Source organism: Mustela nivalis, assembly GCF_964662115.1.
Source record: "Mustela nivalis genome assembly, chromosome: 5".
NCBI classification, from domain to species: Eukaryota; Metazoa; Chordata; class Mammalia; order Carnivora; family Mustelidae; genus Mustela; species Mustela nivalis.
Window position 1 is genome coordinate 57,405,381 of NC_139024.1, and position 25,546 is coordinate 57,430,926.

The window sequence follows — 25,546 nt, forward strand, 5'->3', positions numbered from 1 at the left end:
GTACTCACTCTTCTTGTGATGATGAGAGATGACAAAATGGTTGTCATGGTTGACAAGAAGTGAGGTGAAGGACGCAGGCCTTGTGACGTAGCCTTAGGCTACTACTGATCTTCTGATCACCGGTCTCAGTTGACAGCAGGTGAGTGAACCCCCAGAAAGCAAAACTACAGATAAGGGGGGATTACTTTATAGAATATTAAAAACATATATGTTTTACATCACTTAAAAATTAATAATGGGCAGGGTGCCTGGCTGGTTCAGTCAGTGGAGCATGCAACTCTTGATCTTGGGGTTGTTGAATTTGAGCCCCATACTGGGTGTGGAGATTTCTTAAAAATAAAATTAAAGGGACGCCTGAGTGGCTCAGCTGGTTAAGCGGCTGCCTTCGGCTCGGGTCATGATTCCAGCGTCCTGGGATCGAGTCCCGCATCCGGCTCCTTGCTCAGCCAGGAGCCTGCTTCTCCCTCTGCCTCTGCCTACCACTCTGTCTGCTTGTGCTCACTCTCGCTCCTCTCTCTCTCTGACAAATAAATAAAATCTTTAAAAAAAATTAAATTAAATTAAATTTTAAAAAAACAATAATAATGAGCAAGCACACTACTGAGAGTACTTCTAGTGCTAAGACATTATTGAAAACTCAAAAAAATAGAAAAAGACAAGAGAATCCATTCCTCCTACTTAAAATCAGGTTGGGGGAGAGAGGGAGAAATTAATGACACACAATCTGACAAGTACTTTTAGTAGCAATAGTCAGAATAAAGAAAACAGTGTTTCAAAAAATACGTTTGTGTGCATATTTACATGTATATTTTAATGGTATGTATATATATTTTTTACTTTACAAAATATGATTAAATCTCATCACACTTTTTCACAAGTTTCTCAGGTTTCTACCTCTAATACTCCCTCTAGAACCCCAAGATCATAAGTAACCCATGAGCTTAAGCACACCATCAAATCAAGACTTTACAACATCTGGATGAAAAAAAAAAAAGCTTATGGATTTAACTGCAGAAAACAACTTCATGTTGTTTTCCTCATCTGTTCATCAAACCATATTAAATGCCATTAACAGTTACTCCATAATTTTTTTTTAAACTTAAATTTAGTGCTTCCCATAGAGAACTTTAATCCATTTATTGTCCACCAGGGAAAAGGACAGTGTATGAATCAGATGAAAGTTACTCTTGGTACCATTTAGACAATGAAAGGGCCATCTCTGGACAATTATTTTATGATTGCACTTACAGCTTTAAATGAGCTCTCGCAAGTTTTTTTTGTTTGTTTGTTTTTTATTTTTTTTTAAAGATTTTATTTATTTATTTGACAGACACAGATCACAAGTAGGCAGAGAGGCAGGCAGAGAGGCGGGGTGGGGAAAGCAGGCTCCCCACTGATCAGAGAGCCCGATGCAGGGCTCGATCCCAGGACCCTGAGATCATGACCTGAGCCGAAGGCAGAGGCTTTAACCCACTGAGCCACCCAGGTGCCCCTTGTTTTGTTTTTTGAAGTTTAAATAATACTTTAGTGAAAATTCTCTGCAAGCTTACGTCCTTTATAAAAGAGCTGGCCAATATCAATATTCACAGTACATGGGAAACTGATGTGGCTCTTGCTCTGACCAGGGGAAAGATATCTACCCCCAGCAGCTGTTGTTTTTCTTCCAAACACAACTGAGGGTAACCAGAACTGACTCCTCATGAACTTGCACGTATGAAGAGTCTGTCCTCCAAGGGCTCAAGAAAGGGGCTCTCTCTCCATCACAGCCCTCGTCCCAACTCCCCAGCTAGGGTGTGAACAACAAGAAGGCAGGTCTTCTGGCTGGATTTGCCCATTGCTGTATCCTCAGCTCTAGAATGGTGCCTGCCTCACACCAGATACTCCAACTGACATCTGTGGATGAATCTGGAAATGAAATAAGTGAATGAAAAGGAAGCATCTGCATCCCTGGTGGGGACTAGTGCTGAGACACCGTCACAGATTAGGGCTGTTTACTAATACTCACTTTTCAAAACTCTGTTTTTCTCATTCCTTGCAAATAATCCAGCCCAACTGCCCTGCTGTGTCATTATAAAACACAAGAGTCATTACTCCTAAGAGTCATTACTAAAGCTGCTCCAGTAGCAAAATCATTATCAAACTCTTCTCTCTCCCTCACACACACACACGTGTGTGTGTCTACCTGTCCATTTGCCTGTCTGCCTGTCTATCTTCCCCAGAGGAGAAGGAAACCCAAAATGTGACTTTTGAAAATACAATGATGTTTGTCTTCTAGGACGGGTGAGGGAAGAGGAAAAGGACAAGACTCCAGTGAGGAAGACCACACTAGCTTCATGCTCCCTCAATAAAGCCAAAACAGAAAAAGTTAAGTGTTTTCTCAAAAATTCTCTATTACACTGTGTTCTATTCCCCTTCAATTGAAATCAGCAAAAAATGAGTGAGTTTCCTCTAGCCTGTGATTCTACAGTTTATTTTCTTAAAAGAGTGCAGAATTTACTTAACAAATCTTTGCTAAATTCAATCTTACTGGCACTGAGCAAGATTTAGAATCCAAAGCAGACAGACCATGCTGACTTTGAGTGCTGGCTTTGGCATGCAACGTGGTGGCCCTTTTAAGTTTCATGTCTTTCAGAACGGTAATGTGTGGGATATTTGGACTTACCAATGACAAAAAAGAGAGATCTTAAATAAGAAATAAAAGTAATGAATTTAATTACCAGATCGCCTGGATTCTGACAAAAAAAAAAAAAAAGTTTGAGAGTAAAAATGATTAAACATCTGAAGGGGCTACCAAAAAGAGCCATAGAATCATTCTCCCTGAACATTGTTTAAGGAAGCAAAACAGAATCTTAATATTTACTGTCCTCTTTGTAAGACTTTGACCTTGTGAGATGTCTCCCAGAACCAGAGTCTATAATGTTATTGGGCGTCATGACTGGTAACAATTAAGTATCACGAATTCTTCTCCGTAGGCTAAATCTGCTTAGTTGCCCTGTTGTGGACTTTCAGTATTAGAAAACTGGTTCATACCAGCGACAAAAGAGATACCTCACAGGAAGATTACCCTCAAAAGAAAAATTAATTATATTTGAATCATAATAAGAAAGAAAGTGAATGGGGCGCCTGGGTGGCTCAGTGGTTTGGGCTGCTGCCTTTGGCTCGGGTCATGATCTCAGGGTCCTGGGATCGAGCCCCGCGTCGGGCTCCCTGCTCCGCAGGAAGCCTGCTTCCCTCTCTCTCTCTCTCTGCCTGCCTCTCTGCCTACTTGTGATCTCCGTCTTTCAAATAAATAAATAAAATCTTAAAAAAAAAAAAAAAGAAAGAAAGTGAATTCCTGTCCCTTGGGTTTAGTGGAAGTGAGAATAGTTTAATCACGTTTACTAATGTGTCTAAAAAAATCAAAGGTCTGAGAAAAAAAATGGTGGCCAACACAGAAAAAGACAGAGCAGAACAAAATCTAGTAACCAGTCCTTGACATCAGTATTAATCAGGTTCTCCAGAAAAACAAAACCACCAAAAGGGTGTGTGTGTGTGTGTGTGTGTGTGTGTGTGTGTGTAGAGAAAGAAAGAGAAAGAAGAGAAGAGAGAGACAGAGGGGGAAGGAAAGGAGGAGAGAGTTTTATTTTAAGTAACTAACTCATATGACCGCAGAGACTTGGCAAGTCCAAAATCTGTAGGGTAGGTTGACAGGCTGGAGATGTAGGGAAGAGTTGCAGTTTAAGTCTGAAGGCAATCTGCTGGCAGAATTCTGTCTAGGAAGGTCAGTCTTTCTCTCTTAAGGCCTTCAACTGATTAGGCCTTAAGAGGCCCACTGACATTATGGAGAATAATCTGCTTTCCTAAGTCTACTGATTATCACGTCATCGGCAAATAGTGGAAGTTTGACTTGTTCCTTGCTGATTTAGATGCTTTTTATTTCTTTTGGTATGAAGGAGGGCACTTGTTATAATGAGAACTGGGCATTATGTGTAAGTGATGAATCATTAAATCCTACTCCTGAAACCAATATTACACTGTACGTTAACTAACTAGAATTAAAATAAAAATTTGGAAGGAAAAAATAAAGTCTACCAATTTAAATGTTCATCTTATCTTTAATAAATAAATAAATAAATAACTTCACAGAAGCATCTAGAATAATGTTGGGTATTGTGGCCTGGCCAAATTGGCACATAACATTAACCATCACAAATTATGAGAGGAGAGAAAAGAGAAATGTGAGGAACACAAGAAGCCACTGCAGGTGTGCTTGGGACAGTGAAGTTACCAGCCATCTGGAGTGTCTGAAACTCTTAGGCATCTCAGGAGGAGGGCACTCCAGAGATAAAACTAGGAAAGTTCCCACCTTGAATAAGGTCAACCTAAGTGACCTTGTTGTCAATCCTTAGCCTGTCTGAATTTTGCCAATAATTCTTCCAACTTATCTCTGACCTTCTAAGTTACATTTATTTAAGTTCATGGGCATCCCAGTCTTTGGGAAAGACATCCTCCAATACAAATGAATAAATTCATTGTGGTTTATACAGCCATTTTTTGTGAATTCTGACATTATCTGTGTCCATCTATAAGGATACTAATAAAGCCTTGCAGTCAGTTCTGCCACAAAGACATTGTCAGAATCACAGAGAGCCAAAAAGTCTGTTATAAGTCAGATGACTAGCCTTTACCTAGAGGCCCTTTCTGCAACTTTCTCGGCAAACATAAATAGCAAGTTAAACTCTGGGATGACTGCATCGGCATTTCTTAAACTGGTTTCTGTAACAAAAACTGGCTCAGGGGAAAAAAAATGTTTGAAAAACACTGAGATGAGCAAGTTCAGTATAATTCTTCTGCAAGAGTTTTCATAGCCTTGAATATATAACGTGCGTCACAGGGCCACCAAAGGAGGGCATAATTTGCAGAATTTTCCAAACTAACTGGCCTACAGAAACCACTTTCTCAGTACCCATTTTAATATCTCCCACTGAAAGTTTGAAAGATACCCAGTTTAGATTAACAAAAGTGGGAAATATTTTAGCTCATCAAAGTATTTCTAGAAACATAATTTCTGACTCTGTGTTTATTTTCATGAACAATTATACAGATTCCAAAATTGTTTGTATTTTAGTATATGATTCAAATGTTGATTCATGAGTGGGTTCTATCTTTGAAGAGAAAAGAGACTACTTTTCCTTTTTCACTTTGACATACTCCTAAACTAGCAAACAGGTGGACAATGAAGACGATAAAAAAAGATCAAAGTCACCATTTTCCTCCTCCTCAGAGGGGTTTGTCCATGACTTGAAGGCAGCAACACACCCCTGTACAAGTGAGGAATCCCAGGTCAGGGGTCAATGGGTTGCCTGTCAAAATAATCCAAATGACTTAAGCTTCACTAAATTTTAAAAGTTCATATTGACACTTAAACCTCAAAAAAGAATTCCAGAATGAAACCTCAAGAATGGTAAGAGAATAAGACTTGAGGAAAATGTGCGTTGCAGGTTGGAAGACAGTGTCTAACTCTGAGAGAAGATCTAAATCAAGCAGGATCAAAATCAGAGATCCATTCCAAGGTGGGATTCCAAGGTGCCTTGCACAGTGAAGTTACCAGCCATCTGGAGTGTCTGGAACTCTGAGATATCTCAGGAGGAGGGCACTCCAGAGTTAAAACTAGGGAAGTCCCAACCTAAGTGACCTTGTTGTCAGTCCTTAGCCTGTCTAAATCTTGCCAATAATTCTCCCAACTTGTTAATCTTGCCAATAATTCTCCCAACTTATCTCTGACCTTCTACGTTACATTTATTTAAGTTCATGGGCATCCCAATCTTTGCGAGACATCCTCCAATAAATGTCTGTAACAATTTGCAACAATGCTACTTTGACCCACTAAAAATACAAGCTTCAGCCCCTGATCGATTTGGAGGAATCTGAAGAACATTTTTAATATAATACAAGGCATTCAAACAAACTCAAAAACACAAATTTATTGGAACGAGGAAATCCAAAACTAGTAAAAATATTGAAAATGTCAGTACATTGTGTGGTACTTAAACTGAGCATTAGCTAATTTTAATGACTGCTTTCTCCCACAATACTGCCAACAATATTGCCAGCAACAGATGTTGTTACTAAAAATGCTAATTATTATATGCCCTAGACACCATCTAGCTCACTCTTGCTCTGTCTCTCTCCCTCTTTTTTGGTTTGTATTAGCAATTACATCTGTGCATGTACAAATGGCATATGATTTGAAGTGTGTTCTGTGTAGGATGATGTCATCACACTAAAATAGCAAACAATAACTGATCTCAGTTATTTTATTTCCCAATGTTGAACGCTGTTTTATAAATAATACTGAATGAAACTAAGTTCATCTATGGTCTCTGACCATTGCCACACTTCAGGTTGAGAAGGTACAATAAGAATTTATTTCTATTAGGCTCAAACAATCAAATACCCTCAATGACAATGTTAAGACATGAAAAAAAAAATCTCAAAATATATTCCATGTTAGCTTTCCAAGAAAGAAACATTGCAGTGTGAACTTAAATACTACTAAAACAGGAATATAACTTGAAAATTATTCTTTTTAGCAACTCACAAAGGCAAACATTTACAAAGAAGAAAAAAGGGAGATCCAAAATGAAAATAAAAAACTGAAAGCATCAAATTAATTTCTTCTGCTTAACATCTAGATATCCTCAATATCAGGAAACTTATCTTAAACCTTCATCTATACTAATGAAATCTGAAAATGAAGATTTCTTACTTCACTCTTAGTACAAAGTTTAGGAATTAGATATAAAAGATGGAAGGCAAAAACTGGCGCCCACACTACAATGAAAGAATTTGGAGGTTAGGTACAAGAAACATGGGACTGCAGGCTTTTAAAGTAGAGGAGATACAATAAATAGAATATTGATTCATTTCTAAGTAATTTTCTACAAGTAATTGACAGGTTATCTCTTGCCAAACTGATGATAAGACAAAAGTTGTTCGTTGGTAATAAAAGAAGAGTGGAACATACTACAGTTTATAATGAAGCTGCAAGGGAAGTCCTTTTATCAACGCCCTGCCTGGCAAATGGGTATTCTACCCTAACTCACTTCATCAAATATTTCTGATTATGTATTATGTGCTACTGGTGGATATCAAGGCTGTGATTTTCCACGTACGGCAAACCTCTTTGACAGATGTGCTATAGAATCTTGATGCATGGAAAATCCATTTTTGCTACAAAGTTTATACTTTGCTGATTTGAATATAACTGTCAGAAATAAGTGATGGCTTGAGTAAGTCCTGAGTTGGGTATAAAGGCAATACAGTCAGTTCTGAGAACCAAAAGGTAATGTCAAGCCAATGTCAAAGTGAAATCTTGTGTTCTCTGGGAACTTGGAAAAAACCTTTTTCATGGTGGTAGAATTTTGCTTAACAGCAAAAGAGCTGAGAGGAGGCAAGGCTGACTATGATGAGTGGGTCCTTCCATAAACATCACAAGAGGCTAGGCTCAGAAAAAAATGCTTGCATACTTGAATGATTTGGTTTTTTGCAGAGATAGATGGAATTCATATTCTGAAATCATTTAATTCAAACGTATTTTACGTATTTAAATTTTAATGAGAATATGAATACTGAGATACTATTGCTATGTCATGAGTGGACTAGACCTTTTCAGAATTAACTGAAAATGTAAAAGTGAATTCTTCAGAAAATATCAATTACTCAAATAATGCTGAGATTATCCATGGGACTTCTGTTATCATTCTGGGAACTAACAAATCTGTGAATTGGCATTTTTCATAAATCATTGTTATATCTGATATTTTTCCTATACGATGTCAAAATTTTTTATGGTAGGGACTCAGATTTGTAGTTGTGCTCTCCAGTACTTTGGAAAGTACTTCATAACTTCAGTGACAGAATTGCTTCCCAAGTAATTTGAATTCCCTAAGATCAAATAGATGTTGATCAGGTGCAGAAACATCAGAGGTGTTTAAAGGAAATCAAAATTTTGTCACAAAGGGCCAGTAAGAAAAAAATTCTTACAAGTAATCAGTGATGCAGTATAAAACTATCAAATTGACAAAAAAATTAAAATTATAAAACTCAAGACTAATAAGGGTATGGTATGACCAATATTCTCATACACTATTAAAGTATACTTGGGAACAGCCTTCTTGGAAAGCCACCTGGCAGTATATAACCTTTGATCCAGCAAAGCCACTTACAGAAACTCATCCTAACAAAAAATAATAATCAATTACAGCCAGAGATTTAGACAAAAAAATCCTTTGCAGCATTAGAAGGTCAAAATTAGAAAAACATTATTTATCCCATTCACAAAATACAATGGGATACCTAACACTGCCATAAAATAAAAAAAACAAGTTTTTTTTAAATAAAGAAATATACAAATGTGTATAGAATACTGTTATGAAGAATAAAACACCAATACCCTTAAATGCAAAAAGGATTATATGAAACATGATTCCAAATTTGTATGAATATGCTTCAAACCAATATCTGTACACAAAGAAAGGAAGAGTGACATAAAATAGGAAAAGACATTAATAATATTCCCTCCTGAGTTGCAGAATTAATGGTTAAATTTTGTTTTCTTCTTCCTCTTCGGCATTTTACAAAAGGAACACTTTCTTTTTAATATATCCGGGAGTAAAAATGTAAATGCTATTTTTAAAACTAATGAAATCTGCTTTAATTTGCCAAACAAAATTAAAAATGATTTACTACACATGCATATGGAAGACTTGTCATTATATTTCCTTCACAGTATTAATTCATAGATTTTTGTAAAAAACATTTTTTTATACCAACTTTAAGGTAAAACTGCAAAGCTTGGCAAAGGGCAGAGACCTACCCATTTCATTCAATACAGTAGAAAGCATGTCCAGAAAGTCAATTTCTCAGTCCCTCTGCAGGGCACCCTCGGCTGCCTCGTGCTGCTTCACAAGTAACTTAATTCCTTATTTATCTTCCCAAAAGATTTTCTTCAATGTAAAATGATATCACGGAGAACTATTTAAATGAATCCCTTTCCTCAGTTCCTTCCAGCCTAATCAATCACCCCATTTCCTGAGCATGCACTTGTCCTTAACATGTATATAATCAAGAAATGGGGAGAAGTGCTCCTCGTCTTCCCATTCTGGCTTTTATTCAAGGAAACATTCTACTGCTCTCCATGGTGCTTTAATCCTTAAATGAGGTTTCTCTGAGACTGCAATAAATATTTGCTAATTTTGATTTAATTTAAAGAGCAGGGAGGTTAATCAAGAGCAATTAATCAGGAGCACAAATTACATTATAAATAAATAAATACGTTTTGAAATCTCCCAGCCACTCCTTCAGTTATTTATGGTCTCATTCCAATTCAATCCAAATATGCCATTCCAATTTATTCTTGGAAAACAGCATAAAATGTATTCCATACAATTTTCAGCAAATAAGGAACAACTCCAGGTTCCAAATAGTATGGTTTCTATCACTCTTTCACCAGATGAGAAATTTTGGTTTATTTGGCGTGAAAGTGTTCTATCTATCTATCTATCTATCTATCTATATATATCTTGAGACAGAAAGGTATAAGAGACAGAAAGCTTAAAAATAACAGCATGAGTCCTGAAAGAGCCATACCATGTGTGATTAAGTCAAATTACTATAAAGCAGCAGCTTTACATAGTGACTCAGAAGAAATGAGAAAAGCAAAACAAAAAGATGATAATATGAATGGCCTTTGTAGTAATGTATTATGAGTAGACTGTTCCTTTGGCACAGTTGATGTGTCCCTCCAAAACAGAAGTAAGGACAGTCCCAGGGTTTAAGGAGTTTAGGGATTGTGTCTTGATAAATTTCTACCAACCTGGACAAACAAGAAAGATGAAGACGTTCTGTCATGCATCCCTTAGCCTGACAGCACAAAAGTTATCAGCTCCAAACAAGACTTGGAAAGTCGTGTTGGGTAGGGGTACGAACCAAACTTCCCTATTAGATTAAATTTCAAACACTGAATGCTTTCACAAAGACAATTTTCTTTCTAATCTCCACAAGAATGATTAAACTATGCTAAACGAAGGTGTCAACACTACACATTTCATGCTTTGGGAAGTCGTGTCCTTGTAGTAGGCACGTGCAGCTTTTGTAAAGGAAAACTGAGAATTTTAAAATGACTTGTTCCACTTTAAATGAGCTAAAAGAATGAAAAGCTGCCGGCTCGGTAAATAGTATCAGGAAGTCAGGACACGTTTAAACTATTTTGTTGTGTTGGTCCTAGTCCTAAGTTTTGGAAAATGTGAGGAATATACATAGAAAGCAACTGAAATTTTTTCATGAGTCTCCATAGTTAAGTTTGCAGAGCTCCAAGTAATCTCTCCAACCTTTACCACTGTCAAGTTGCTGCTACTTTTGAGGCACTTATCATGAAAATATTCAAGGATCCAGAATAGTTGAAAGACAGCAAAGTAAGCACTGCTGTACCGACAACCAACTTTAACTGGAGGAGGTTACAGTGTGTGTTCCATCTAAAAAGGTATGTTTTATTCACTTATTTTCAGAACCCATCTCCAAGTAAATCATTTATACCAACTATGTGATTCAGTTGGTGTCAATAATCTATCTCAGAAACCTATAAAATACATTTTTAATCATACAGTCCCATGAAATCCCCAAAATAGAATATATCCTTGTCAAAGCAATTCAACCATTGCCACTCACCATTAATAGGTCCTAAGACAGATCAATGAACCCCTCTAAGCCTCTGTCTTCTCATCTTTAAAACATGAAGAAAATAAGCTTAAAAATATCCAAAGTCATCAGTGGTTATTAAGTTCTATTATTTCAGTATCCGCCAGAACACTATGCTCTCCACCTTGTTCAATCAACATATTAAATTCAGAGACACTGTAAGACATAGAAAAGGTACAAGACACCTAGCCAGAAGCAGCTCTCTACCCCAGCTCTCTGTGGTATGGGCTCATTTGGAGAAATCACTTCAGCTTTTCAAGTAAGGATGACATTTGGCACAAGTAAATTATTGAAGTATTTAATTGTCATAAAGTACTGATTCTCAACCACATGAGACTTCCTAGATTTTGGTTTACATTATCATTTCTCGAGTCTTTCACTAGCTTCTCTCAAGCTTCGCTGCTCAGCTTTTAGAAATAAACATAATAGGTCATTAGACTTCCATTAGACACAATTACTTCAAAAGAGCAAATGTTTCCCCTTCTTTACCACCACACTATGTAAGGATCTTCCATAATGACAGGCTATGTAATGAAGCAATCTAGGATTTGCTTCAAGAATTAATGCAAAACAGCACTCAGTCATTATGGTCATTAATCCAGGTTATTCAGTACTTATCAAAACCTCACTCTCAAAATACAGGTTATACAAAATCATCTGAGAATTACCAAAATATTCCATTATTATTGAATTTTTTAAAAAAGACCTTCCTTAGGCCTTCCCAAGTTTTATATGTGCCCACCAGCCTCTGAGACAAATAATGTATAGGTTATAAAAATTATGGCTGCCCTGATTTGGGATTGCATAAAAATTTCAGAATCTTTCTTTTGACTAGCTACTGCTGCCTTGGGCGCCATTAGTCCTTCCCGGAAGACATGGTCCCTTTCATGCAGCCTCAGTGTGAATCTAAGTTGTTTGGAAATAGTATGATTTTTCTGGCAGAGAATACACCTTAATATGGAAGCTGGTTTGATGCTGTAGGAAAGGAGAAAAATGAAAAGACCCTGCACTGCAGACTTGGATGGATGGGAGTCAACATTCTGCCACCTGAGTTGAGACAAGTGGAAGCTCTTAGTACGTTCTTTCACTGTTTCAAAAATTCTTTCATCAGGGGGCCAAGGTAAAAGCACACTTGAGAAATATCACCATTGTTTCTGTTGGTTGATTGGTTGGTTTAAAGAAAAAGAAATTACAGAAAATTTAGTATTTTAATTTTACTAATACGCTAGCCCTTGTAGCAAAGTCACAAACTTTAACTTAGCATTCCTGTAACATTTTTCTAAAAGTAACCAGAATGCGTATCATTCCCACTGTCTGTATGAAGCTGAGGACTGATACATTACTTGAATGTTAGAAAAGATCAAACAGCAAGTAGGGTCATCCAACCTAGGCCTTCGGATTTCAAATTCAACATTTTCCCAATATACTTCATTTTTACAGTACTGTAAATAATTAATATGAAAAATAAATACCATATTTTATGGTGCTAAAGGTTTACAAACCATTTAACAAAAGCTACCCTTTTATTGATAATTAAAACCCCAAATTATCAAATTTTGTAAGATGAAGTAGTAAATGTATCACGACAAATTGTATTATTTTTCCAGCCCTTTTACCTAATACTTACGGCTTCAAACTCTTATTCTCAATCTCATGTTAAAAACAAGGAAAACAAACAAACAAACCAGAAAATGGATCAGTGGTTGCCTAGGGCTAGGAGAGTAGAGTGGAGAAAAATGGGAAGCAACTGTCCATGGATCCTTTGGGGAGGGGTATGTTCTAAAATTTTAATTGTGGTAATAGTTGCACAACTTATGAACATGCTAAAAAAAAAACCACACTGAACTGTACACTTCAAAAGAGTGAATTGTATTGTACATGAATATTTCAATAAAACTCTTTAAAAAGAATAATATGGAGTCCAAATACAGCATCTCTTCTATATTATAACAACATTGTAAATCTCAGAAAAATAAGAAATTTGGGTTATTTATTCAACTTTTGCAAATACTTCTAAAATAGATATGACCCCAAATTCAAGAAACTGATGATTCAGAAGGAGAAACATAGAAATAAACATCAAATTATAATATTAGGCAAAGTTAAATACACATTCTATTTAAATAAGCACACATAAAATGTAATGGACACTAGAGTAATCTCCTGGAAACTTAAATATATAGCCAAGAATCACTTGGCTGTGTGATCTTGGGCAGCATAAAATAATACAGCAAAGCACATTAAGGGCAAAGCTCCCTATAAATGTTAAGGCTTTGTTTCCTCATATATAATAATGAGGAAACCGGTCAAACAGTTTCAATTTTCATTAACTTTAAGGTTCCATAAATCTATAATTAACAGTGGACAGACTGACTTCCACTGTGAATTATCTTTTAATTTTGCTTGATATCATTCTCTCATCAACTGAGTTACAATTAAAAGTATAACTGTTTTTGTCACTCTCATACCAAAATGACTCATGTCCAAAGGAAGGTTGTTCCATTTAAAGGAGACATTTGGAAGAGCTATGTTCTTATTTCAAAGACATGATATTGTGCAATTTTTCATTTTATAGTTCCCTTTTGGAAATGCCCTTCATATCTGAATAGTGCCAATACTCACAAATATTTTTCCTTTAAAACTGGACTCTGTTTTGGAAACAATCGAAGTCAATCTGGCATACACAGCTGGCCACCCAAAGAATATTTTTTTTATGGAGATGAGAATGTTAATGAGTGAGTTTCATAGCCACTTCTGATAAACAAGTATCCCATGTTTTCTAACTACGATGACACACTTCTGTGCCTTGTGTTTGCTCATTCACATGTCTATTCTCAGAATTCTCTACTCTATTAAACTCAACCTACTCCTCGAGAGCCCTAGGAGATACTACATTTTCTCTAAATACTTCCCTGACATTTTCAAATCAGAGTTTACTTTTTTCCTTCTGTGTTCAAAAACTGTTAGCTTTACTACACAGTCTTTATCCCATCCTGTTTTAGACATCACAGTGTTTGGGTTCTCAGTCCAGTATCTGGAACTCAGACACTCCTGGAATGGATTAGTTGGTCCCACCCTTGGGTAAATCAGTTAACCTCGCTAGATTTTAGTTTACATTCTACAACATGGCTATGTTTTCCATCTAACAATTTCATTAAATACTTTCTAACTGATATCGCCTGTTTTCTGGGAGGGCGCAGGAAATTAGGCACTCAAGCTGCCAATGGACATAAAAATGGGTAATACCTCGCAAGAGGGAAATTCGGCAATATATAAACTGAAGCCATCGAATGTTAATTTGGTCCAGTTATTCTATTCTAAAAACACATCCTGGAAATAATCAGGATGTACTCAATGATGTATAACAACATCCATCATGGAATTATTTATCATGAGAACACTGGTAATAACCTAGTTATCTAACCAGAGTTGATGGCTTCAGTAAACTATCCTGCAGTCATTCAATACAATTATATTTAACACTATGAAAAAAAATCACAATGTAAGAAATGATTAATGACATGGGAAAACATTCATGATATATAAAGTTAGTAAGAAAGTTTATTTAAAAAACAAAAACAAAAACAAAAAAAACAAGCCCTAATCACAGACAAACTTCCCTTATGTCCACATTGCAACCATGCGGGCTTAAGGGATTCCGGCCCCCTGGCCACTCACACTGGATAGGTGCACACACACGTTGGCCTTTTATTTATTTTTTAAGATTTTATTTATTTATTTGACAGAGATCACAAGTAGGCAGAGAGGGAGGCAGAGAGAGAGAGAAGGAAGCAGGCTCCCCACCGAGCAGAGAGCCCGACGACGCGGGACTCGATCCCAGGACCCCAAGACCACGACCCGAGCCGAAGGCAGCAGCATAACCCACTGAGCCATCCAGGCACCCCACCTTGGCCTTTTAAAATGCTGAACCTGGAGTACATACAGTGTCAGATACTGTTTTGAAGCAAAAAGTTTTCTCTCACTTCATGTCTTTAAACTCTTGCAAAGTATGCCCTGAAAAAAAGTAAAGCTAAACTCATTCTATATCATTATTGAGTCAAATGTCAAGAGCTTTCCATAAAAGGCTATAATTAATAGTATACCTGTACCAACAACAGTAATTCCCATGTTTTGAGAGTGAACTGGGACTCAAAACTGATGACATCAAAACCCGTAATTCTTAAACATGATAGGATACATTAAGAGGCTCAACAATTTCTTCCCATTCTCTTCGAAGCAAACATACTTGTTTTTCCTCCGGTGTCAGTCATAGTAAAGATTACTTATTTGCTCTGTTCAGTTTCTGACAATGGAATGGGACTTCTTCCAAATGTGATGTTTGATGTGAATGAAGATTCCATCAGTTTCACTATGGGTCATCTAGATTTTCAAGTGCCATCTGGGAGCCTATCAATAATCTAGAGGAGCACCGCGCCCCCACAAATTGAGGAATACTCATCCTACAAGAGTTTCTGTCATAAGCTCAGTGGTCAGGGAAACTTTTCCTTGCACTACCTCAAGCTGAGTCTTCAGAACAAGTTACTTGAACTTCTTTATTGTACGTCAAAAAATGCAATACTGTACTTCATGCTTATGCTGCCTACCATGTACTTCAGCATATGATAACCATTAAATACATGATTTTGAGTTGAATTGCAAAAACAAAAACTAACAAAAAACAATGACAAAAAAAAAACCCACAAATTTCCTATTAGAAAGGACCCAGTCTAAAAAATTAGTTGACTATTTTCAATTTATACTTTTAAGGAGCTATTATGTACTTTTAAATATAATGATAAAAAAACTATATTTGAGGCTAGAGAATTTGTTTCGTGAATACATAATTCAATACTTGTGTATTGAGACTCAAACCAAACTAAATTATGAATCAAAACCCAGAACCAACTATATTAATTTGCATTAAAATGAACCAACCCATCTTTTTTATAAAACTGCAAAATAAGCCTATTAAAAGAGTACCCACTATATAAATTTAAACTAGAATGAAATCTTTGTTCTCTTAGAATTCAAATACAAAAGTACTTTTGAAAAGACATATTCCATGAGGCTTAAACTTCTAGGAGAAAACAAGTACATTTCCATCCTACAAAACGAGCAGCAATAAAATATCCCTTATAGATGATCTGTCTCCTCATCTGTAAAATGAAATAGTTGAATCAGAGAATTTCCAACATCTCCTCATGTCTTAAAGAATACTAGAGGCTAAATTTCTTTAGAAAATGAGATGTATGGCAAGAAAATGTAGAATAAAACTATATCTACTACCTAGTTAATGTGATTTCGCTTTCTACGGTACATGGCTCATTTTAGTCCAGCATCCCTAAAAATCTGAAACTTAGTCCAGATATCCCTAAAACTATCTGAAATTAAGTGTAAGGAGACACAAGATTCAGACAACCTACGTTTAGTTCAGATTGTGCCACATATTAGCTAAGCAATTATGTTTGCATTTTTTTTTTTTTTTTTATTTGAGAGAGAGAGAGAAGGAGCACGAGCAAGGGGAGGGGCAGAGAGACAGGGAGAAACAGACTCTCCACTGAGTGTGGAGCCCAACATGGGACAGATCCTTGGATCCTGAGATCATGACCTGAGCCCAAGTCAAACACTTAACCAACTGAGCCACCCAGGAACCCTAGCCAAGCAATTATTGACATGTTCCCTAACCTGTCAATGTACCAATCCCGTTTCTCCATTTGTTAATGGGAAAAATGATGATCTCTTTCCTACCTATCTCTTAAGGATCAGTAATAATATAATTACTAATTAACACCATATGTATTAATGATGAAATGTTAAAACACTGTAAACTCTAAAACACTCTAAAAATGAAAGGAAGCTACATCAGTAGTAACAAGACTTTTTTTTACTCATGAAAGCCTACAGTTATTTTATTGCTGTGTTTGACCATTTTTCTTTCAATTTTCTTAAAGCTAAAGTAAACTAGTCTATTGTGAAAACAGTACAACGCCATTTTCCATTTGACATTTTTCCAAAATTCTTGCTTAAGCTTTATCAAGCCATACTCTCATATCAGCATGTTATTTATTAAGCATTAAAGGGCTCTGTCTGCTTTTATAAGTGAGGTTTGTTATAAATTAATCTTCTACAATTCCACATAACAAATTAGAAGAAAAATGAAAAGAAACCGTCGCATGCACTTTATGCTTTCCAATTTCAATTATTTGGACTCATTTACCTTGCCCAGAAATGAATAAACTTTGTGAAACTGAGAAACCTACCACAGCATGAAATTTTCTATAATCTTTATCTCTATGGTAAGAGTTCTACTAATTGCTTATTTTAGAGAGCTAAAAATAAACCACCAAATATATCAAGAGAAGCTGGCAGTGCTCACAGTTCCTAGTAAGAGGGAGTGGATCATGTCTGTACATTTAAAATCCAGCAGTACATTCATCTTAGAAATTTCCCCTTGAAATTTAAAAAACTGTACCCCTAGGTAAACACAGATCATCAACATTTTAGTCACAATTATGAAATGCTACTCTAAAAACAAAGGAGAATTTTTATCCCTATCCATAATGCTACTCCAACTCTGTCCAATTGACTTCTCCCTGATTTGTAGATCACAGATCTAGACTTACGCAAATAATGGTATCTTGACTATCAAGGAACTATTTAAAATGCAATCTTGTAGAATGGTTTTAATTACTTTTTGTTAACTGACAAAGCATATCTAGTTATACTACACCTAGCCAAAAGTCATTGATAGCAAGAGTTTCCTGATTTAAAAAATGTTAGTTAGATAACCAGATTTTAAAATGATTGTGGAGGGTTCGTATTGTGATGAGCACTGGGTGTTATATACAACTGATGAATCGTTGAACACTACATCAAAAACTTATGATGTACTATATGTTGGCTAACTGAACATAATAATAAGAAAAAAGAAAAGAAAATGATTTTGATATACATCTTGACTTGGGGAGCTTTGGCAGCACAGAGATCAGAGAATCATCTGAAATCATGTTGCTGCTTTGGGAAGCCACAAGAAAATATCTGATGACATGTAGAGATACAATTGCTGTCTCCAATGACCCACTTCACTATCATCTCAGCCCCCTGAAAGGGCGCAGAAAGAAATGGAGAAAAAGAGAAGTAGTCTGCCCAGGGTCCATTGAGTTGTGATGCAACATGCCTAATGCATCAATGGTGACTGGTTAAAGGTATGCAAATCCTTCCATGTATGGCATTTTCCTCCATTATACCTCACCCTTCACAAATTTTCTGAGGTAACCAAATTGAAAATTTCTCATAAAACCAAGAAGAGCCAATGCTCATATGATCAACGGGTGTTCTACCTCCAGGCAGAGACCATGACTCCAGCCTTCTATGGGTCAACCGATCATGTGTACGATTTGATTATAGAGACTGAGAGCTGACCTGACAAGACTTAAAATTTGACGTTCAGATCACAACTAAGTAAAGCACCGTCACCCTAAAACACGTGAAGATTTGATTACCCATGGGTAGTAGTTTTCCATGGGGGTGGAAAAGGTAGGGAAATGTTGGGGAATAAAGGTAGGGAAATGTTTGGAAATAAAAAACAAAGTTTAGGGGCACCTGGGTGGCTCAGTCATTAAGCGTCTGCCTTCAGCTCAGGTCATGATCCTTGGGTCCGCTCCAGGGAGCCTGCTTCTCCCTCTCCCACTCCCCCTGCTTGTGTTCCTTCTCTTGCTGTGTGTGTGTCTCAATCTGTGAAATACATAAATCTTTAAAAACAAACAAAAAAACAAAGCTTAACTATGTGGGGTTGAAAATATATCATTCCATTCCACACCTTCTTAAAAACACATACTCAATCATAACTACCTCTAAGTAAAGGGAACCCACACATGAAGGTGAAAAATGGTGTGTGGATTCACTTTGTCAATGAATCTGAAACTCTGTTCAGACACTATATACCTCTGTGGCCATACATCCTTCCACATAGCTCCATGTTGTCTACACGTAAACACACACACACACACACACACACACACAAGACTTCTGTAGACATCACCAGTCAATCCAAGTTTGCGGGGCAAGATGGCAAGATCTTCTGGTCTCTATTCTTCAAGAGTACTCATCGATAGCTGCTCTGATACCACAGAAGACATGGTTTTTCAGGGATACTTCAAGATCAGCACCATCAGGAAAGCCACAATTTCACTAAATCAGTCACCAAATGCCGTGTGTATGACACAGAGAGAAAAGGAAAATCAACTGAGGTGTAAGAAGAGAATAGTAAAAAGAATAAAACTATGTTCTACTAATATTTAATATGTGATTTGTCCACAGCATATGTGTATAATTTTAAAATGACTATATGTTTATGTGTGTGTGTGTGTGTGTGTGTGTGAATATTTACAATATTTTTGCTGATAGGACTAAAGGATCAAAAAAGTTTGCAGATGATTAAAGCCACATAAGCTAAAGTGATTTACATATGTATATAGGCAAATAGAATTTCTATTACTTAAATCAAAAATGTTAAAATGCTTATTAAGTCATGAGGATTCCAATTTATAACACTAATTGTACATTTTTTTCTTATTTTCCTATAATAGTTCATATCCCAATCTGCTTTACAAAGAAAAATGCTTTTACCATGTCTTCAATTAATAAGTATTTTATGAAAATGGACACCAAAGAAGAAAACAGGACTTATGAAATTCTTTTCCAACTCAACATAAATTCAGCTTTATACAAAAATTTAATGATAAAATATCATCAATATAATCACATAACAATGAAAACAAAGTCAATTTTATTTTTTAATCACTTACGTTGTTGCTTTTGCTGTGCTCTCTATGAGAAGAAAAACTGTTTTTTCTAATCATTAATATTTTAAAGGAACTAAGCAATCAAAACCAATCTGGAAAAATTAGCATCCAGCATGAGGTGATTTTAGGTCATCGGGGCAATTTCACTGCTGCTAATTATATCTCCAAGTAAGCGGCACTTCCATTTCAGTTTCCTACACAAATTTTATGAGATGTATAATACAGAAGAAATATTTTTAAAGGGAAAAATACAAGTAAATGGGTAAATAGGTGAAGAGGAAGAAAAGCATATTTTAACTCTGAGAGCCATGAATGCCAAGTTCTGCCTATCCTCCCCCCTTCAAAACAGAGGAAACACACAAAATGAGAATATTCAACATAAATTTCCAAATGTGTAATATATGAACTGTTTTCTGACACTCCAGAGAAGTATGAAAATAAGCAAAGACAAAGTATCACAGAGGAAAGTCTGATAAAAGACTAAATTTCCACATAAGATGTAAAAAGATCCTAAAGAAGAAAAGCAGGTAAGAATATTAACAGACACTGGATTTCAAAATCTCAATATGAATTTAAAATAGTCACATCTCCCTTTGATTATGCAACATTTTTTCCCATTCACTTTGATTTGTAAATGCATTTACAAGAGACCTCTATATTTTTGTGAAAAAACACTGAAACTTACAGCATTTCCTTTCTAAGAAACTAAATTTAGAGAATGTAGGAGGTCTAGGGAGAGACACTCATTATAACATCCACAATTTAAAGGGAAAAGAATTTATGGTGTCTTAAACTAAATAAACATCAAACTTGTTTAAATGTTTAAATAGCATACAAAGACTATTGATAATTATAATACAATTATATATTTTCTCTTGCTATAGATAGATACCTACCTATGTCAATATTTGGGATACCAATGGTTAATATTTAGTTCTGCAACTAAAACTTTTAATTTATACCATATAAGTTAACACAGATCAGTAACTACGATAAATTTTCAAAATATAACCAAGCAAATAAATAATATCTGTTACTAGCTGATTTATTTCATAGTAATTTTGCCACCTCCTATTGTAGACTTCTAGTTCCTCAACCAAAATCTCATATATCATTGCCTTATATTGACACCTGCTGGCAAGTATTGGAATTGCATATTCCCCATTTGATTATCTGGGCAGTTGTTAATTTTGCATCCAAGCAAAGAAATGTGGAAGATAACATTTCAACTGCAAACAACACAAGTTTTAATTTTTTAAAAGCAAAAGTATATTTATCCTAAACATTTTAATTTTAATGGTTTCTTTAGGAAAATATGTCTCAAGAAATCTATCCAAAGAGGACTTCTGAAAGCAATTAATTTACCCAATGACTTCAGTAGTTAAACTTTTGCTTATTTGGGGTATAATTATGAAACTAAGTAACTTTCTCTAATATCTGAACTTCTACCATTTCCTACCTCAAACTAACAATACTTTGGTCATGTGACTTGAGAAAAAGAGCTGATTTTGTGAAAGTATGCATATAAATGGATCAAAAAAATAACCCAGCTAATAAAAAAAAAACGCTTTATATATTCGCACTTGTACTTAAAGAGGTAAAATATCATGCGTTAGTGAATGAGCTTTTATACTGTTATCAAAGCTGCCTGTTCCTGAAATACACAGAATGTTTATATCAGAATAAACATATTTTCTGAAGTGAACCAAGACACGACACACTGAAATAATTAATTCATGGATTTTTACAACTAAATTAATTATTAAGTTGTATGAAGATTCAAGTAATTTCTCATGCAAATGAAACCCTTATAAGTATTTCTGCAAAGAATGCTCCGCTAACAATTTATCTCCTAAAACTTTTCCCAAAAAAAAGTTTCTAGACAGAATTACAGTTAATTGACCGAGCTGTACAAAATAAAAATATATGATAAAGTTAATGGAATACTGCTTTCCCCTTCTAATGTACTGCCACATAACATGCAGTTTAGATGCTTGGACAGGTCATATTTTACATCACTGGGAAAGTCCCATTGTCCTAGAGACAGTCATTCCAAATACAAACGAGTCTGGGCTGCTAACAGGGCAACAAGATACATTCTTGAGAATATGGTATTAAGAGCATGATGAAGGCAGAATGTGATACTGCGGTGCTATATAAATTGCTTTCACATTCCTGTTACAATTCCTTCTTCCTTTTCTATCAAATTGCTCCAATTTTTGACAAAGTAATGAGACAGTATGAATGTGGTATAAATCAAACTAGAATAAAAAAATGCAACAGCCAACTTTTTTTTAAAACACAGGAGCCCATTCAATGGTTTATGTTTAGGATGACGTAGTACTTGAAATTTGCAAGTGTCAAACAAGTTGCCTCTTGAAAGTGTACTTAATCCACCTGTTCAAATAAAATTAAGTTCTTCAGGCTCAGCTATAATATACAAAGAGTCAAGAATATAGGGGATATTTTATAATGAGATTTCATCTAGTGGTTTCTAAAATGTGCTTTAATTTTTTAATGGTAAAACAACTAGCTAGAAAGGGACAGTTATTCAGTAATCTACTGAATTATTTTAAACTCTTCTTTTCAATTTACTGAAATTCACACAAGATTAATATACCATTTAATATGGAGACATTACAAAGTATCACAGAGATAATAGGTCTTAATGAATGTAGTTTTGCCATATTTTCTCCAAATAGTTTATCAGCCCTTCTCAGAAGATTCTGTCAAATGCAAAATAAACGATGCACTAAAACAATGCTTGTTTCAGATGCCCAAACAAAATTCAATGAAGCAATTCACTTCAACAGCTTTTATAATCAGTCACTAAGAAAAGGAATCTCTCCTTGGTAAGCACGCTGAAAGCTTAGTTTTTAGAGCCTGAGAAACAGGAGAATTGTCAGACACCCAAGATCCTCATTTCAATCACTCAGTTACCTTACAGAGCTTCTGATACCGAGGAGAAGAAACTGCCATCCTTTGTAAACGATGTAACAAAACCACAACTTTCTGCAGAGACGTTCTCACCACAGCCATCATTTTAAGTTTACCACACTTCTGGAGACACCTCAGAATTTGCATTATAAATGAAGAGCAATGATCATTTCCTCCCGGTCACTGGACAATGATTTGCCAGTTCTCTGAGCATGCTCGTTTCCAGGAACGCATGTGAAAGATACAGGGGTTGAGGTGCTAGGCAAAAGAAGGCTGGTTTTCCTTCAACTTCTCAATTTAAAAAAACACAGACAAACGCCACGAAGAAAGCCCCCCCACGGCAGATGCTCCCAGCCGGCAGTCGCTCAGCACGGCTTGGGCAGACAATAAGCAAGTTGTTGAGCCAAACGCTGCCTGCTGCTGGAGAGGAGTACGCGCTCCGTAGCCAAAAAGGATATTAAGTGAAACATTAAAGCTGCAGATACATAGCAGACATCCCCTGGGAACCGAGATTCAACACATCACCACGGTACATGCCTCAAGGCTAGTTTATATCAAGAGATCTGATCGAGCGGTATTCATTCACTCCCTCTAAACAGAGATGCATTCACCACCCGACTAAAGGCAGCTCTGGCTGGGCTCCGTGGGCTGAGTGAACAGACATTGTTATAAATCTTGAGAAGAGCAGAAGGGTACCTGACTTTAATGATATCAGCCCCTCCATTAAGTGCTAATAAATCACCTCCAGACAGGTCTCAGAACAAGATCATCTACAACGAAACTGAACAAGGGACTCCTGCAGGGGGTGTGTGGCTCTACCTAGGACACCCTAAAAACAGGGTTGTCCATGGGCTCGCAGGCAAGAAAAGTCATGAGAAATCGAATTTCTAATGTTAGGTTAGGACTTCTCTTTTGAAACAGTGAACTTAATAAAATACAAAAAAGAAAAAAAAAAAGTCTGTAACTGATTACTAACATTCCAATTGCCACATTTCCCCTTAGACAGCATCTTCGTGATCTCATCTTATTTGCTATAATGCTGTCTTAATTTTGTAAGTAAGAAACATAAAACAAGATAATATGATATAAAAACCAGGGACAGATTTTGGGGGTTTTATTTGTATATGCATATGTGAGATGTGTCTTCTACTGTGGCTTGAATACTATTACAAGTATCAGTTGGAGTAAAGTATGCTTAGGGAATAAGCAAAATAACCCAGAATGATTAAAGGACTGGGTCAAAGGGCACAGCCAGAAATAGAAACCAGGTGTTTCTCATTATCAGTGTCCTGCTCAAACTAATAGCCCAGGTAAGGCTGCTATTTCTCTACTATTGTCAGGATTCTTTAAAAGAAATCCAGTCCTGGAAGTATTTGTTTCTCTTCTTTTACTTCGTCTGCCTTCTCGGTCCTTCATGTTGGTGTGATAGAAAGTCCTATACTAGGTCTCATACAGTTGTGTTTATCAAGCAGGGTTTTTGTGTATTTTGCTGCTTCTGCTTCTTTTTTTTTTTTTTTTCTTTCCCCTGCAAGCCTATAATGAGAACCTACACTGCCTCCCTCTGGAGAAGCTCAAAATATCTGTACAAAGCCAAAATCTGAAGAAGTAGTCAATGATGTAATTAAAAACATTAAGTTAATAGGCAAAAATATAGACACAAACAGTAGATTTGTGATTATTTCGGTGTACGGGTTTGGGGAGCTGGTAAAGGGGGGACTAACAGCAAAGCCTTATGTGGTTACTTTGGTGGGAGGATAAAAATGTTCTATTTGATTGTGGTGATTGTTGCACAATTCTGTGAATACACACGTTAGAAAACAACTAAATTGTATACTTTAAGTGGTAGCTTGTGTGGAATGTGAATTATAGGTCAATAAAGCTGCTATAAAAAAAAATATATGAAGCTATAATGCCTGTCCCTGAACCAGCAGGGGAAGATTACACAATAGAGGTATTACCTGCCAAGCACCCTGCTGGCTCTGGAGGTAGGTACAAGAGCAGCAACAATCTGACAATCAAAACCCACACCTATGGACTGAGAGGAGGAAAGTCAGGCTGAAAGAGCACTCGGGAGATGAAAATACAACAACCCGCAAACACATCCTGTGCGAGAGCAAAAACAGCTACCCATGATAAAACCACCCCCAGGAGGGCAGCCGAGCAGCGAGCGGGCTTTTGTCCAGGAAAGAATCAGATCATCTCAATTCACTGGTTCCTGCTAAACTCTAAAGCTTCTATTTTGCAGTATAATTAAAATGATAACAATATCCTAGAAAGTAGACAAGGAAATTCAGAATAAATGCAACTGAACCAACAGATAAACTGAGAGGGAAAACAATAATAGGCTTTCCTTAAAAAAAAAAAAGTTTCTGCACTTGAGTCAAATTCCCTTACCTAACAACAGATCAACAGATCCACAGTGACAAGGGCACAGAAGCTTCTCCTGGATGTTACCCAAATGCCTTATTTCAACATTATCAAAATGAAATCAGTCATTCCTACGCACTCCACACTAACTGGCACCACCTCCCTGAGTTGCTCCTTCCCTATATGCCCAATCTCAGCCTCTAATCCCGCCAGGCAATGTTCTTAGTCTCTACGCTTCCCTTGTCTACCCATGCTATCAAGTTGGTATGTCTATTCCCCCCCTGTGACTGCCTCATTTCGGGTCATTATCCCCTCTCACCAGATGGCTGCAAGATGATCTTAGCAGTCTACACAACCTATTGGAAGCTTTGCCCAGCCCAAATCCATTCCTCACACATCAGCTGGATTCCTAATAAAACACAAATCCCATTGTATCACTCCCTTGCTCACTCTTCTTTAATGACTTCTCCCTGTTGCTACCAGGTTAAAATGCAAAATACCTAGCAAGTCAAATGAGACCCTCTATGATCTGGATCACTCAGAAATTCCAGAGCTTCTCTTTCCAAAGGACTGGGTTTTCTCTTACCAACTCTGCTGAGGAGGAAAGCCTAAATGCCTTGCAGTCAGGCAGTAAAACATAAATACATAAATCCAAATCATCATCCATCCTTCATGGAAATGGCATATATCCTAGCATACTC

General features: G+C 36.4%; 1 protein-coding gene across 6 annotated transcripts in view; it reads right to left on the reverse strand.

The window, feature by feature from the left end:
* Nucleotides 1-25,546, reverse strand: part of UTRN (utrophin) — a 507,070-nt gene that overhangs the window by 206,707 nt on the left and 274,817 nt on the right. The window contains exon 1 of one of the 6 annotated variants that reach the window (XM_082730782.1): nt 22,482-22,855. The exons of 4 other annotated variants lie outside the window; for them this stretch is intronic. In XM_082730782.1, the coding sequence (XP_082586908.1) occupies nt 22,482-22,625 (144 nt within the window). In that variant the 5' untranslated portion in view covers nt 22,626-22,855. Of the gene's footprint in view, nt 1-22,481; nt 22,856-25,546 lie in introns of those variants that run through there. One more of the 6 variants, XM_082730781.1, reaches the window with a different exon arrangement.